The following is a 16,193-nucleotide window of genomic DNA, read 5'->3' as shown; positions in this document are numbered from 1 at the left end:
ATCCAATTTAGCAAAAGTGATCCAAAAATATAAAATATCACATAAATAAAAATTAATTCTATTATTAACTACTAAAATTGTTACCTTGGTATATGTTTTATTTCTAATTTTTTAATCAAGTTATGTTTCGTTTGTTTTTATTATTTATCACATATCTTTTATTTTTCACAAGTTAAAAAAGCGTGTAAAAATATTTAAATGATACATAAATATACCTAAAAATAGAAGAGTGTAAAAAAATTTGGTTAAATTTATTTTATTCAAAATACCTATTAATTTTGGAGTGTTAAAATTTTAGTTTAAACTGAGGATAAAATGTGAAGAGAGTTAAAATTCGATATTTGATAAATATACATTAATTAAAAAAAAAAATTAACATAAGCTCTTTTTTTATAAAAAAATATTTAAATGATAAATGAGATTTTATTTTTAAGATGATTTTTAATTTTCATATTAATTTTATTGAATATTATATAATTGATTGAAATAATTTTTTTTTTCAACTTAGTTGACATGCCACTTATCTAAAAAATTAGAAATAAATTTATATATAGAGATTAAATAAAAGTAACAATTTGGGTATTTTATAATACTTTTAATTTTTATTTATGTGCTAATAAATATTTATGAGTGGTACAAATTTAATTATAATAATTTTTTATATATAAAAAACATCATTGTCGAATTGAGAACTAATTGGAATGATTTACAGAGAAATAAAGCGTCGGTGGACATTGAAATAAATACATAGAAAAATTGGAGAGAGATCACCGGCGAGAGAATCGCTTCGTATATAAGCCATTAAAAAGCGCGAGGATTTCTGTATATATGTATAAATATAAATATATATATGTATGTATAAATTTCTGGTATGTTTTTGCAAGAAAAAATTCTGGAAAGGAACGAATAGGGAGAGGAGTTTGTGCGTGCGTGGAGGAGAGGGAGAGGCTGCGGCTATGGCTGAATTAAGCGGCGACTCCGTTTGCCTCGACGTGGAAACCATTTATCTCGGCGGCAAGGTTGCTTCTTGTTGATTTTTCTTTTTTGTTTGGCTCGGCTTTGGGGTTAAATGTGTGCGCCGTTTCTTTCTTTAGGTTTGTGATTTGGGTTTTGTTATTCCGTTGCAGGCCGTTTTTCATGTCGGCATTTTTGTAATCTTGTTATATTTTTGAGTTAGTTTTTTGGGTGTTTTGTTTTTCTTGGTTAGAAAAAATGATTTTTTCAACATGGGTTTTACGGTTTTATATCTGCTTGTTGATTTTGTGAATCTGATTCTGATATTTACCGACGGCCCTCTGAATGTTGTCATGGTCGAAAAAAAGTTTTCTTTCCTTCATTCATATTACTCTTTTTATCTTAAAGTGGTCCCTACGATTCTGGAAATGAATGTGATTTCCTTGGAATTCAGTTGTTCAAGTTTCTTTATCTTCTCGATATTTGAGCTCGTTTTTTTTGGGAACGTTAGGGTTGGTATTGTCTTTATTTTTATTTCTTGAAATGTAAATAATGAATGTTGATCACGACAGCTGTTTTTATCAGATTTGGTTCTTGATTTTGAGAGCCTAACCTAATGTCATTATTATCTTGTGTTATTTGAAGACATTTAGAGTTCATATGCATTTCATTATATTTTTCTTGAAATTAAGTAGATATTTTTTTTAATTGGGTTAGTTTAGAAAATACTTCTTTCAGGGTGCGTTATTGGAAATGAAGATTAGATTTTATTGGCTTTCTTGATCCTTGTTTCTCTTTTATTCTTCTATATCAGTCGTTATAACTGGTTTATCATCTAGAACATTTTGTGACACCTGTCGCATTCTTTGTTGAACTCTATTGGCAAGTACAGCTTGGTTGTTACTCTATCTATTGTGTTTCTTTTGATAGTGGTTGGAAGTTGCAATCATCATATCATTATCACATTTTTCAGCATTAAACTACTCATTCTTTAGCATACTTTTAATCATGAATGATTGGGGATTGGAAAATTTTCGTTTGTTTTGCCCCGTAATCAAATTTTAGTGAGCAAACCAGCTAAAGAGTTTCATGTAAATGTTGATCATTTCCTTCACTTGAAGGATATAAAAAACTTAAGAGACGTTTCTTAGTAGTTAGTACATAGCCAGTTTTATGTTTTAGGACAAAGAATAAATGGTACAATGGCACTATGATTTCCTTACATATCAAGATTTGAACTTATAATGATTGTGAAGTACTGCTTACTATCTGTTTTTTATTCTTTACTCAGGAACATATCGTGCGGACTGGCCATGGTCCTGTATCTGTTATAGTTTATGGAGACCAAGACAAACCGGCCCTGGTCACTTATCCTGATTTAGCTTTAAATCGTGAGTGATGAGTTTGCTTACTGGTAGCTTTGCGTTCATTGTATGACATTTGATTCCTCAGACGTATGTGTTCATAGTTTTTTTCTGTCTGCAATCTGATAATATATTGTTCTTGAATCTATATTTGTTGGCAGATATGTCTTGTTTCCAAGGATTGTTCTTCTGTCCTGAAGCTGCAACTTTGCTGCTTCACAATTTCTGTATCTACCACATCAGTCCTCCTGGGCATGAGGTTTGTGAATCAGCCAAATGATGTATGCTTTCATAGTAGATTTTCTCCTGCTTCTTGCAGTAAATTTTCGAACTTGTTGTGTATTGATAGTGATTCCAAACAGTATTACTCACAGAAAGTTTAAATGGGACTCTGGTAAGAGTTCTTGCAGTTGGGTGCTGCTGCAGTTTGTTCTGATGATCCTGTGCCTTCTGTCGATGACTTAGCTTATCAAATTCTTGAAGTGCTCAACCATTTCAGGTAACCATGCGACTGCATTTACCTCCATTCACATCCGTCAGTGCTTGAAAGCTAATTTTGTCATCAACCATATGCTTATAATGCTGCGATTTTTAATTTCGTTCAGGCTTGGTGCAGTTATGTGTATGGGTGTAATTGGTGGTGCTTACATCCTCACATTGTTTGCCGTATGTTTTAGCTATAACAGTTTTACCATTATGCTTTAATTTATCTTTTTGTGTGACATCGAGTTTTATGTTACCAGATGAAATTTAGGGAGCGGGTTCTTGGTTTGATCCTTGTTTCTCCTCTTTGCAAATCACCGTCTTGGACGGAATGGCTACGTAATAAGGTCTCATTTATTTTCTTTTCTGTCAATATTGTAAGTTTAGTTAAAGTGATCAATGTCGAAATATAATGAATCCTGCAGGTGATGTCAAATTTGCTGTATTATTATGGAATGTGTGGTCTGCTGAAGGAATTCTTGCTTCACCGTTACTTCAGCAAGGTATATTAGTATTTCTATAATTCTTTCACCCAGTGTGGCCCTGTTAACCCCACCCCCTTGAATGTGCATATATCTTTCTGTTAACCCCGTTATTGCTTTTGTTTGTATCAGGAAGTTCGTGGTAGTGCGGATGTTCCGGAGTCGGACATAGTTCAATCTTGCAGAAGAGTAAGTACTCTAATTTCTGTTATTTTTTTCCCCAAGCCTATTGCTTTTAGATGTTTTCTTTTTATCAAAGTTTTGTAGAGTTTAGCTGTGACAATTGTGAGTTTTTTATTTTCCAGCTGCTTGATGAGAGGCAGAGCATAAATGTGCTGCGGTTCCTTCAAGCTATAGATAGGTAATGATGCTCAAGGTTTTAGCTTTTTGTACTCCTCATTTTCTTCAAGGCTGTACGTTTGTGTTGTCTTGTTTAGATTCTGAAATATTTTAACCTTTTGTCCTCCCAATATTAACAGGAGACCTGATCTTACGGATGGGTTGAAGACATTGAAATGTCGAACCCTGATATTTGTTGGCGATAATTCTCCTTTTCACTCAGAGTCCCTCCACATGACTGCGAAACTGGACAGAAGATACAGTGCTTTGGTTGAGGTAGCAATTAACGAACCATATACAAAGATATGCACATTTTAAAGTTAGATGAAACTCAATTCCTATCTGTCCCGCTAAATCTAAACATCTTTGTCAGAAATATATTAATATAATACTTCTGGCTACTTTGCATGATAGATATCAATTCGTGGCATCACTCATACCGGTGCTTATGGAAGAATGAATGCCGTTTATTTTACAGGTTCAAGCATGTGGATCAATGGTGACTGAGGAGCAACCACATGCAATGCTAGTTCCCATGGAATATTTTCTCACAGGATACGGTCTGTACCGGTCGAGTCAATTCAGCAGCGGCAGTCCTAGAAGTCCATTGAGCCCATCCTGCATTGCACCAGAACTCCTCTCTCCAGAAAGCATGGGATTGAAGCTAAAACCGATCAAGACTCGTCTGTCGTCCCAAAGATAAGTTTAGTTTGGTTCTTACTCTGTAAATTGGACGTAAAATAGTTCCTTTTTTTTCACTCATTTGCCAGATGCTATTGTTGCTCAAGTAATTAAATAGGGTAGATATCGTTGCTATAGATAGAAAGACAAAATTCTTTATTGAACATAAGGTGGGAGTGGGAATTTTGTGGGATCATTCGTTCATTTGTAGGCAGTTGTTGATTTTGTTTGTATGATCTGTAAATCGTGACTTGACATTTATGATGACAGCAAAGCAATAAAAATAAATACAGAGCAAAATGAGATGGTGACTCTTTTTTGCCTCGTTTTGCTCAATTATTGTGACCTCTCTCTATCGAATTTTCAATTTGCTTGTCGAAAGTGGACATATGGCAAATAACTCGCAAGAAGCACATGTAAACCAACAAATATTTTTGGGTTCTTTGAGATTGATTTTCTGTCTCAAGAATTATTTTATTTCTTTTGGATGATTGCTTTAATGGGGTCAGCAATAAGAAATAAAAACCCGACTTCATTAACTATTGTGGGCTGGCCTGTCTGTCTGATTATCATAATAGATAACTCTGCATTAGTTCGATAGTATATGATATAATGTTCTTCGTGTATTGTCTCATTCTTTTGGTAAGTTTATTTATCAATCGTTTTTAATGTAAAATTATAATGCAATTTATTGATATCCATGAACGTGGAATAGCGTGTTACGTACGGTGGTTCCAATCCCAATCTCAGACAAAGCAAGGAGGATCTCATCTCAAAATCATTTTACTTAATCGAACATTGATCAAAGTGTTCACAAAAAATATGAACCGTCAACATCATCTCAAACCAAATGGCATGACTTTGGTTAAAAAAGAAATTAATTTGTCACATCATTATGACTGACAAGACGAAATTAATATAATAACGGTGTAAAGAAACGGGCAGAGCTGTGGAGGCTTCGGCCATTGAGAAGGCGGTGCCCGCGCCACCGGAAGCGAGCTTTTCTGGACTGCGGAAACCGCTGCTAAATGGTTGAAAACACGTGATTGTGTTTGATTTCGACAGAACGCTCAAATATGGGTCTGACCAATTTTGCTCCTCCAGCTTCGAAGCACATTGCCATGAACAGTCTCTTGGTCGGCCATCTATCTATCTCTCACCGATAAATGAAATGTCAATTTGGTTGAAATCCTTTTATGTATTTATCCATTTTCCTTGAATTAGAAAATAGTATATATTTTGAGAATGATTCTGTTGTTGTTAAAGAAGCCTTTTCTTGGTTTTTCCGACTTCTTAATATTTGGGTATTTCTTCTCTGTATTAAATGTTTTCATTAGTATTTTGTTTTCTCCCATGCTAAGTGAGGTTTTGCAGTAGAGTGAATTCTTGAGATTGTATTGTGAACATGTAAAACTTGTAGACACTAATGTTATGAACCCGAGTTCTTGGGGTATTCAAAATAGCGAAAAACCTCGGAAAATATAGCCAGCCTTGAACAAAAATATCAAGGACATGTTAAAGTTAGCGTAAAAGCATATCGTTGAAGACATGGGACTTTTTAGCATCATAGTTAAAATCAGAGGATTTTGCACCTTTTTTTTCTCATCGCATTTTTGGCTTTTCCCAGTCTGAGCCCAATTTCATGTTACTGAACGTTATTCAAGTCCATTTCCACGCAAGATAATTTTTTAGTATGAGAAAAGTCTCTTGTGAGACAGTCTCACAAATCTTTATTTGTGAGACGAATCAATCCTATCGATATTCACATTAAAAAGTAATACTCTTAGCATAAAAACTAATATTTTTTTCATTGATGACCCAAATAAGAGATCAATCTCACAAAATACGACACGTATATTCCCGAGAATTACTTTATGTTCTTTTCGAGTGACATTTTTGAACATTCTACACGCACCATTTCACATGTTCGTCTGATCGATTGTTTCTTTCATAATAATAGATTAAATTTCATTTAAAAATAGAACAGACTTTTCTAAAAAAAACTTAAAACAAAATTTGTGTTTTGTGCAATGAAGTTTTGACCAAAACAATGAACGACAAGACACTATATATTATTAGGGTTTAGGGTGGGTTCGACAGGGAGCAAGCAAATGTCCCTAATTATTTTTGTCGGCACGTGTACTCGTAACTTATATATTAAGTAATATTTTAGAAAATTAAAAAACTAAAAGCAGAAAAATTAACTTGAACAAGCATAGAAGAATATGATTGCATTGTCACGTCAGAATTGTGTCATGATGTATCGAGTGAACAATTGCAGTGTTCTTGGAAATTCAAGAATTAAATTACCAACAAAAACTAAACCTTAACAAATATATCAAATGTGAATCAAATTTTATTCAATAAATTCACTGCCATCCAACTCAAAGACTAATACAAACTCAATTTTCAACTAACAACGCATAAAGAAATAACAACTTTCTAGCTAAATCGTCATCCCAAGATTCAGTCTATTCTCATCTGAATAAGGGATGAGTGACATGACTATCATAATTGGAGATAACATATTTTCATACTTAAAATATGAAAATTATTATTTTTTGTCTTGCAATTTGGCCATTTTCATTTTTAATCTGGTAAGTTTTCAAGGTATAGTTTTAATCAAGTAACTCGGTCATTGCTGTATTTTTCTTCTTTTTACAAGAGTGACGATATAACATCGACAAATGATGACGTGACACCGAAAATTGATGGCATGGTCCAAGAATGTAAAATTCATGTAAAAGTATCACATTTTAATGTGGCTGTACAAATATGGTAAAATCTTTTGGGTTGTGCGAATGTAAAATACATCAGTAATCATAATATCTAAATGCACGTTAATTAATTTAAAATATTGTTCATAATTTGAATATAAACTGTAATCACACGCAAAAGGATCAAACACCTGCCATTCTTCGCACTTACAGGAACTTACTCGTTTCCATCAATTCCATGCTTGCATTCTTTGAGCTGGAAATTGATTCGGTCCGGCGCACTCTGTAACTCCCGGTCTTAAAAAATCCGGCAAGGTTTCTCAGTGCAGGTAGATCATATTGACTAAAAGCACGTTGTCCTTCACTTATAAGCATGCCTATTTTAACACACATATTTCCCTCTCTTCGTTCCGAAACCGGAAGCATCACCTGCATCTGAAGCCGTTGCGAATCCCCTTTTCGATCTCTAAATATTCACGTTTCCTGCTGCTGTTAAGTTGATGATCAGCTGCCATTCTTTTCAGTTTCTGCCTCTTTATCATGGCGCTCAACCTTTCTCTCCTGATAATATTCCCAGTTTTTACTGGAACTGGAATTGCATCAAGCCCCATAAGTTTGGCCACCACCCCTGGATTGCACCAAATAACACCCTCCCCACCAGGCATCAATATCTGATCAGTTCTCTCAACCGGACCCAAATTTGTGAAAGAACACCGATACATGGAGTCTTTCCCGTCAAGTGAAAACCGCGGACACTGATCCAAGGCGTTTCTCGCACTTCTCTGGATATCGGAGCTGTTTACACACGACATTCTATGCTGAACCCCGACTTCCCCGTCATTCAGTGCCTTTGATCTTCTAGATATTCTCTCCTCCATCTCTAACTTCAATATCATCTCCTCCAGCGTCGGATGCCTCTCCTGCAATGGAGAGTTAACAAGTACTGGTTGCGCCACCAAAGTACGATTATCGGCTGCTTTGTTCTGGTCTAGTGTGGAGGTTGAGATGTCACTATTGCAAAAGTTTCTAAACCCCTTCTTCATCTTTGCTCCAAGAGCATTCTTGAGCAGAAACATGGAGAAGTCCTTCATTTTTTGGTGATTTATACTCCAACAACGGATTTAGCTAACTAGTTTGACAAACATATATATGATCATGAGCAGTTAGCCCGAATATATAAATGGAATCGCGGCGACAGTTTTTATTGCATGTTTCTTTCTTTAAAACAACTCACATGATGAATGAGAAGGTCTCACGAGAGCTCCATGCCTTTTTATGAAAAGTTACTTAGGGAACTTTGGCTTTGGAGGTTCATCTGCTCAAGTTTGTTGAGTATGTTTTAATGAGTATTAAAGTCCAAATTTCCTAATTTTTTATTTTCAGAGTTTGGGATTAGACATAAATATTTTAATTTGCAAAACAAAAATTAAAACGAGTGTAAAAAATATATTTGGAGACAATGTGATAATGGCATGCATGATTTAATTTTCCTTTAAAATGATCTTGCTTAAATTTTTTCTTTGCAAAATGACTGTTTGGAAAGACAGACTAGTAAACAAAATTGAACTGGTTATATATCAAAATCTTTGTCAAAGGTAATTTTTAAATCTTCTCTAAAATACACAGTACTAAATAAAACAGTATACTTGCGTAAGCATTAAATTAATGTGCGAAGGCATGACTTTAGTATTGACATTAATTATTTCAATTAAAGCTGATAAGAGTTGTGAGACATTAATTTTTCACGCCATATGAATGTGTTTTGGGCAAATTCCCATTTTAAAATGTCAGATAAGAGGGGTTGATTTCATCCTACATGATAGAATCAATGGTCCAAATTTAGTCACACATACATGAGGTCCACAAATTTTTTTAAAATCACATATGTGTGTGAATCTTGTCCATCCAAACCATGTGGGACACAGGCAATGCCCCACATATAAAATCGACTTAACCTTTAATTATGTTAAATTCCAAATATATTAATTAACTTTTTACCTTTTTTACATTAGTTTTATTAACACGTACATAATTAGAAGATTCTAGTTTATATTAAATTTAAAAAATATTATAATATCACTAAATATTAATTCTAAAATTTTATTAAAATATAAATTAATGTATGCAAATAAATTAAAGAACCATACGCGTACTAAATTGTTTATGTATATACATGTTTATTAAATTAAACTTTTATAAATCCCGGAAAAAAGACATCTAAATATTTATAGATGTCTACATGTAGTACTCAAATCCTTAATATAAAATTTCAAGAACAAAAAAATTTTAATAACCATTTTAGCAATTTTTATTCAAATTATTATTTAAGAATTTAAAATTTTTAAATAAATTTATGGAGTAAAAAATTTATTCTCATTGAACTTATTACTTCCTATATAGTAGCATATTTTAAGATTAAAACTAATATTTTGATATATTAATAATTTGTAAAATTTCAAAGAAAAAATCATGATTTGGCACTATCATTTAATTAAAATATCAAACTCGAATTATAAATCCAACAGAAGTACTATTCAAAATTCGTAGTACGGTGAAGAGGGTAGGCTCATGACATCATCATTCAGAGTCGAAGGAGAAGAGGGAGGCCGGACAGCCATACAACATTGAGCTCCTGGCGCAGTGCAATTCGTTATCCTTCATCAGCGCCTCACATACCCAGATGTCGCAGAGCAGCCTCGGCAGTAGCAGCATGCATCAGAAAGAGCATGCAATAGCTAGCTGCATCAGCGTGAGGCCGTGAGCAATGGCCTCAGCAATAACAGTAGACGAGCTTGTGCTTGAAGCCCGACCGGCATGACCTGACAGAGCATCTGAGAAGGTGACATATGCCTGAGAACCGATGCCATATAACTGCTTCTTTCTCACCCCCACCAACCATCTACTCAGCGACTTTGATCTTTGATAGCCCTTCCACAGTGGTAGATTAGGAAGCCTAAAAAAACCTCACATTCAACTCTCCTACTAAATACCAAATAATATCATTATGCCATTTATTTTAAAATATGCAAATTTAATTAAAACTTAAATTGTGGAAAATTGCAATTTTAGTCCTTAAGTTGTCATGTTCTGAATTTTTATCTTGTAATTTGTCCAACTTTGATTTTCACCTAATATTTTGGATATTTTTTGTTTTGATCCTTTTTTCACTATAAACCATTGAACTCATCAAATATTACTTACTTCGCACCGATGCTCTCTACCATGATTAATATGTCAACAATAAAGCTCATGTCATACATATTAAAATCCATCAAAGTAAAAATATAGGAGGAAAAAAATGACACTCAATATTTCAAAAACCATTGAGAAGGTTTAAGCTAGATTATGATCATTTTAATCTATTTTGTCAAATTACTTCAAAAGGTGAGTCAATATTCATTTAATTTTGTTTAATATCTTCATTTAATTATTATTTAAAAAATCAATATTTTTCAGTCCACATTGAAGAAAACAAATCACCTAATTGTACAAAGCGAGACATTGAACTGTCTCAAAGTCTTTGTCGCAAAGAACTGTTTCCATATTCTGCATGTATAGCACATCAAACTTCATCATTATTATAACGAAAAATTCAAAACCAAACAGGAGTGCTTCACGAAAATCACATAATATTAGTACATTAATATAATAATGTAATATTGCACTTACATACTATAATTCGACAAGTCGGATATAAACGACGTATGATCCATGGACTCCCCGGGCGTCTCCTCGTGCTTTGTCGGCTGCTCTTTCCCTCCCACCAGTCTTGCCGGATTTCCCACTGCTGTCGTTCTTGGAGGAACGTCTCTCAGAACCATGGATCCCGCACCAATCTTGGCCCCCTCCCCGATTTTCACGTTCCCCAATATCGTTGCCCCGGCACCAATCAAAACCCCATCACCAATCTTGGGATGCCTGTCTCCACCAAGATTTCCAGTTCCACCTAGCGTCACATGGTGAAGAATGGATACGTTGTTTCCGATCACAGCAGTCTCCCCGACTACTACTCCAGTTGCATGATCAAAAAGTATGCCTTTTCCGACTTTGGCAGCTGGGTGGATATCAACTGCAAAGACATCCGAGATGCGAGATTGAAGTGCGAGCGCCAAAGGCTTCCGGGATTGGGTCCAGAGCTTGTGAGCCACTCGGTGAGCCTGAGAGTGTAAACATGATTTCAATGCTAATATTTAGCTGAAAACGAGATACCAAGAGAGGAGTAAAAATAGAAATAGAAGCATGTAGCAAGTAAAAGATTCAATTTTTCAAGCAGAAAAGTGCCAACATAATTTGAGTTCAGAATTAATAAACTGATTAAAAACATAAGATGAATGTTATTTCTCCAGCATCAAAACTCCACGTCTCATTTACTTCATTTATAAATCTGGTAAAATGTTCTTTGAAATTAAAACACAAAAAGAATACCATTTTTTGTAATGTGCCAAGAAGAAGTATCCATGACAAGTAATAAACTCCTCACGATCCCTATAATTCATCCTTAAAAGTATGTTTGGCCCGTCAAGCTCGATCTCCCAAAATATTAGTCTTCTCTAAAAAATAACAACTAAAATACACATAATATTAAAAATCGAAATAAAATTTGAGTTACCAAAGATTTCAAGAGCTCCAAGTTCCTAATCCCTAACAAAAATTTTAGAAGCAAGCTATGTTCTTGAAATGGCAAAATAACAACCCTAAAAACGAAAAAGTCAAACCTGGCAAGCAAGAAATCCCTTATAGTTAAGAAGGCAGTGAGAGAAGGAGACGCATGCGGGATCGCGGAAACGGCAGGCGCGAAGGTCGGCGACAGTGGCGGAGCGGAGGGTGGCGTCGTTGGAGAAGATATCGAGAAATAGATCATAGAGAAGAGTCGAAAGCAGAGTGGAGCAGCAAAGCTTGTTTCCCAAGTGAAAGGAGAGGGACCGCTCCAAGGAGGAGTGAGAAAGAATGGTGGCGTAGAGGTAGCTAGCTAGAGCTGGTTCGGCGTCGGCGTCGCAACGAGCCTCGGATTTGATCTGGTTCCACACCCACGCCTCCTCCTCCGCCGACCCGAGCGGCGGGGGTGGTGTTGAAGGGTTGAGGAACTCTGCCGCTGGCATAAGGGAAAAACGGTCGTCTGGAGTAACCGAGGGCAGTGTACCCCTCTTTGTTTTTTTTTTTTTTGCTATCACCTCTTTTGTTTTCAAGTGTGAGTGGGGAATTATATCTCATAATCATATATTTTTTATTTATATACGCAAATAAAATATGTGCTTCACAATAAATATTAATAAAAAAATTACCATTGTTATATAAAATTATAATTATTCCGTATTCCTCCTTGCTTTCAGCACCGAGGGAGTGATATGATGGAGGATAATTATAATATATATATATATATATATATATATATATATATATATATATTCTTGATTTATTATTATCATTTAAAACAAAAAATTTCATGCCATGATCTTATTAGTCAATTTTGTAAAACATATATTTTATTTTAATCATTCATGAAAAAAATTATTTTTAATGTCAAAAATATTACTTATTATTGTAAATATATGCGTGATTGGCTTGCCTCACAGATAAATAATATACATGAAATCATCTCACAAAAAAACTTCTAATTATTTTATTTATATATAAAAAAATCGGTTCCTGTATCTATGAATAAATATGAATATAAAATCTATCTTTTTAGTTAACAACAAATACATAAAAATTGAGGCAAAAATTTGTGTAAGACGGTTTCACGAATCGTATTTTATGAGACGAATATCTTATTTGGGTAATTCATGAAAAAATATTAATTTTTATGATAAGAGTATTACTTTTTATTGTGAATATCGATACGGTTGACTCGTCTCACAGATAAAGATTCGTGAGATCGTCTCACAAGAAACCTGCTCATAAATTGATAGAGACCTCTAATTAGCATCTTTATTTTTTTAAAAAAATCCTGTTATCTTTTACTATTTATTAAGTTTAAGCATATTAAAATAACTGTTTTTGGTGTCTTTGGTCTGTTTTTTGGTTTTCCTATTTTGCCCCTATTTGATATCAAAATTACATTTTTGTTTTTTTTTTTAATTTCAAAAAACATTTTTGTTTTTATTTTTTTTATTACAATTATTCAAATAGCACTTTAGTACCTCGATAATTTGTCAAATTTCATTTTAGTCCATAAATAATTATAAAAAAAAATTGTACACACACGCACCGCGTGTGCAGTGTAGCTAGTTAGAATAAAGGACCCATCAGAAAAATAAATTGACTGGATTTTATTTATGAAAATTTTAAGCGGAAAACGAAAACTTGGAGGGTCTCAGGAGATAAAGAATATCCCTGAGCTCAATGAGGAAGCGCATGTCCCTGTCATTTCCTTTCATTATTAAAGAATTGTGATCGTTACGATGACAATTTATTCTATTGAATTTATCGCACTAAACGTTAATAGCTTCGAGGCATAAGCAATTGTATTCAAATATACATATTTTATCCATATGACCATTTCTATTTATATCTATCTATATATCAAAGATCCATCCCATCATAGAAAATTTAAATAAATAAACAAAAATAACTTTAATTTTATTTAATAAAATTATCACAAAATCATATCTTACATCTTTCTATAAAATTACGATATATTTTTTGTAATTACCTTATATAAATAATCACTTTTTAAAAATTACAAATTTATCGAAGATTCATCAATCCTTATCCATATTTTATAATTTACATTAATATAGAATAGAAAATGAAATGTAGCAAACCAATGTAGGCTATTGTTATCGTTCCGAAGGATTAGATATTAATGATTTGTATGGGTTTTATTTTATTTACATAATAATTGAATTTGGTTAAAATAAGTATTCTAATTTTAATTTCTTGCATATTTAATTTATATTTAATTATACTCAAGAGCATAAACAAATACAAAATCCATTAGTAATATAATCGTGTAATAAAATCTATAACATAAAATAAAAATATATGTGGGCTTCTGGGCTATTTTAAATATGTAACCTATGATGTGAACTATCTCCATTAGCTCGTGATCCATTTTTTGTGGGCTTAAATCCTCCATTATTTCATAACCCATATTGAATAAACATATAACCCAATAAGGTCGGAGGATAGCATGGGCTTCCTAGGCTTAAATCCTAACTAATTTGTTTTTGACCATTTTCTAAATAATAATACTACATTTATCTTATTAAATAAATTAATTTTCAAATGAACAAACAAATTAGATCGCTATTTTTTATATATAAAAATACAACATTATCCACGCCATATACTATATTATTAAGTGTGAGATCTTCAAATTAACTACTTTAGAAGACATCAAAATATTTAATTCTATAATTATCTTTCTTACCTTACTAAAAAACCTCCTCAAGTCACTTCATATTTTACATTGAAAATAATCTACACAAAACTACATTTTAAATCGAACAACTCTTCTAAATTGAAATAATTTGGTGTTAATTGTTTAGTATTATTTGAACAAATTTAAAATAATAATAACACATGCAGTGCGTGTGTATTTTACTAATATATAAGTTTGAGATATATAAAATACTTATTTTGATGTCAAATCTGCTTTTTTATAAACCAAAAAGACCATTATTCTTAAATTATAAAAAGTTCTATTTTTCGTTTAATAATTTTTTTTATGAAACACATTTTAGTAAATACATTTTTTTCATATCTACCATATCTTAAAAAATATTTTATATATATATATATAACGAGGCAATGGAAGTAGTTTTCAGTTGGATTATACATAAAGTTCGGATAAAAAGATAAGGGAAACACTTGGCAACTTATCTTTTAGTAGTGCAATCGCGCCATTAATTCTTAAAAACCCTTAATCTGCCGGACACTTTAACAATCTATGAATTAATAAATAAGACAGTCGCGTCATTCGTTTGACTAATTTGCGTTTCAATCATTCCATTTTCGATAGTGGTTTTCACCTATGAAGAGTGAATCAACTTACTAATTTTAATCTCTATAATAAAATATTTAAAATTTTACGTTAATTCAACAAGAGTGTATATTTTGATTTTTGCCGATTTTTTCATTACTAATTTATTATTTGATTTTTTCATTGCTTCAATTTGTTTTACATTTGGCTCAAGCACCTGCCCTGGATGAGACCACACCTCGAAAATCTCTGTCGTCTGTCGACATCCGCATTATTTTATAAAATGCAATCACACTACACCTCGAAAATCTGTCATCTATCGACATCAGCATTATTTTATAAAATAAAATGTATATATATATATGTGTGTAGTTGAAATAATTATTTAAATATGATAATTTTTGTTATTTTTTAATTATTTATTTTTTTTATTAAAAGTGTCATAATTTCTAAAAATTTAAAAATATAAATAAAGAAAAATAAATATTTTTAGAAATTTAAATTATATTTTAGAATGGATATAATATATTGATTATAGATTTAAATTTTTTTTAAATACGTTTTTATGAAAAATAATTATAGAATAAAAATTGATTGTAATTGGCAAGGAATACTTTTTATAATTAAAAATAAGACAAGGTTGACACCAAAACAAGGGTAGAGTTCAAACTACCCTTGGGGTAGTACCACTCTGATCGTAGATTTAATAACTCATTTTTTTTTTATCACATTAGTACTATAATGTTAATTATATCGATATTAGCTATTGGATACGTGATTTGGGCATTACCATAAGGTAACATGTAATTAGCCAAAACAAGATATCTGAAAAAATTACTTTAATAAGCCTCTCATAATGTTTTATAATATAGGAGTAGTATACATAAATATATGTGCTTCCGTGCATGTGTGTGATGTCCTTAATCGTCAAAGTACAATTTTGAGAGGGAAAAAGCATGTTTATACTTAATTAGAGGGGAAACATCAAGCCACAAGAAAATTGCATTATTTGTACAAAAATTATGTCTACATGCTGCACGCATGTAAAATTAAATAATATGTGTGTGATAAAACTTTATCCATGGAGAATGATATCGCGTATTTTTTTACAGCATGTAAAATTAAATAATATGTGTGTGATAAAACTTTATCCATGGAGAATGATATCGCGTATTTTTTTTATGATGTTGATATGACATATGATATTGTTAATATATTTAATGTTATGCGGTCTATATTTTTTGAAAAA

At 32.4% G+C, this 16,193-nt stretch overlaps 2 protein-coding genes across 6 annotated transcripts; one reads left to right on the top strand and one right to left on the bottom strand.

Annotated features, from left to right (window-relative positions):
* The first annotated feature begins 717 nt into the window (after window positions 1–717).
* LOC140825881 (protein NDL1-like) lies at window positions 718–4,648 on the top strand. Of its 3 annotated transcripts, none has more exons than XM_073187898.1 (11): window positions 718–1,019; window positions 2,246–2,385; window positions 2,480–2,577; window positions 2,729–2,817; window positions 2,924–2,984; window positions 3,062–3,148; window positions 3,227–3,304; window positions 3,416–3,472; window positions 3,589–3,644; window positions 3,763–3,898; window positions 4,101–4,648. In XM_073187898.1, the coding sequence occupies exons 3-11, from the start codon at window positions 2,482–2,484 to the stop codon at window positions 4,323–4,325; spliced, it is 885 nt and encodes a 294-aa protein (XP_073043999.1). In that variant the 5' UTR covers window positions 718–1,019; window positions 2,246–2,385; window positions 2,480–2,481; the 3' UTR covers window positions 4,326–4,648. The 3 variants fall into 3 exon arrangements, with proteins under 3 accessions (XP_073043999.1, XP_073043997.1, XP_073043998.1); XM_073187896.1 differs by having other exon boundaries at window positions 719–1,019; window positions 2,246–2,345; XM_073187897.1 differs by lacking the exon at window positions 718–1,019 and adding an exon at window positions 1,067–2,151 and having other exon boundaries at window positions 2,246–2,345.
* Window positions 4,649–9,594: 4,946 nt separating this feature from the next.
* LOC140828138 (serine acetyltransferase 5-like) lies at window positions 9,595–12,201 on the bottom strand. Of its 3 annotated transcripts, XM_073191121.1 has the most exons (4): window positions 11,736–12,201; window positions 10,690–11,177; window positions 10,501–10,566; window positions 9,595–9,973 (listed from the first exon to the last, which is right to left on the bottom strand). In XM_073191121.1, exons 1-4 carry the CDS (start codon window positions 12,117–12,119, stop codon window positions 9,736–9,738), a joined length of 1,176 nt encoding a protein of 391 aa, XP_073047222.1. In that variant the 5' UTR covers window positions 12,120–12,201; the 3' UTR covers window positions 9,595–9,735. The 3 variants fall into 3 exon arrangements, with proteins under 3 accessions (XP_073047222.1, XP_073047224.1, XP_073047225.1); XM_073191123.1 differs by lacking the exon at window positions 10,501–10,566 and having other exon boundaries at window positions 9,597–9,973; XM_073191124.1 differs by lacking the exons at window positions 9,595–9,973; window positions 10,501–10,566 and having other exon boundaries at window positions 10,581–11,177.
* Window positions 12,202–16,193: the final 3,992 nt, after the last annotated feature.

This window comes from Primulina eburnea, chromosome 3, assembly GCF_022965805.1.
Source record: "Primulina eburnea isolate SZY01 chromosome 3, ASM2296580v1, whole genome shotgun sequence".
NCBI classification, from domain to species: domain Eukaryota; kingdom Viridiplantae; phylum Streptophyta; class Magnoliopsida; order Lamiales; family Gesneriaceae; genus Primulina; species Primulina eburnea.
This window is presented reverse-complemented; position numbering and strand designations above follow the sequence as displayed.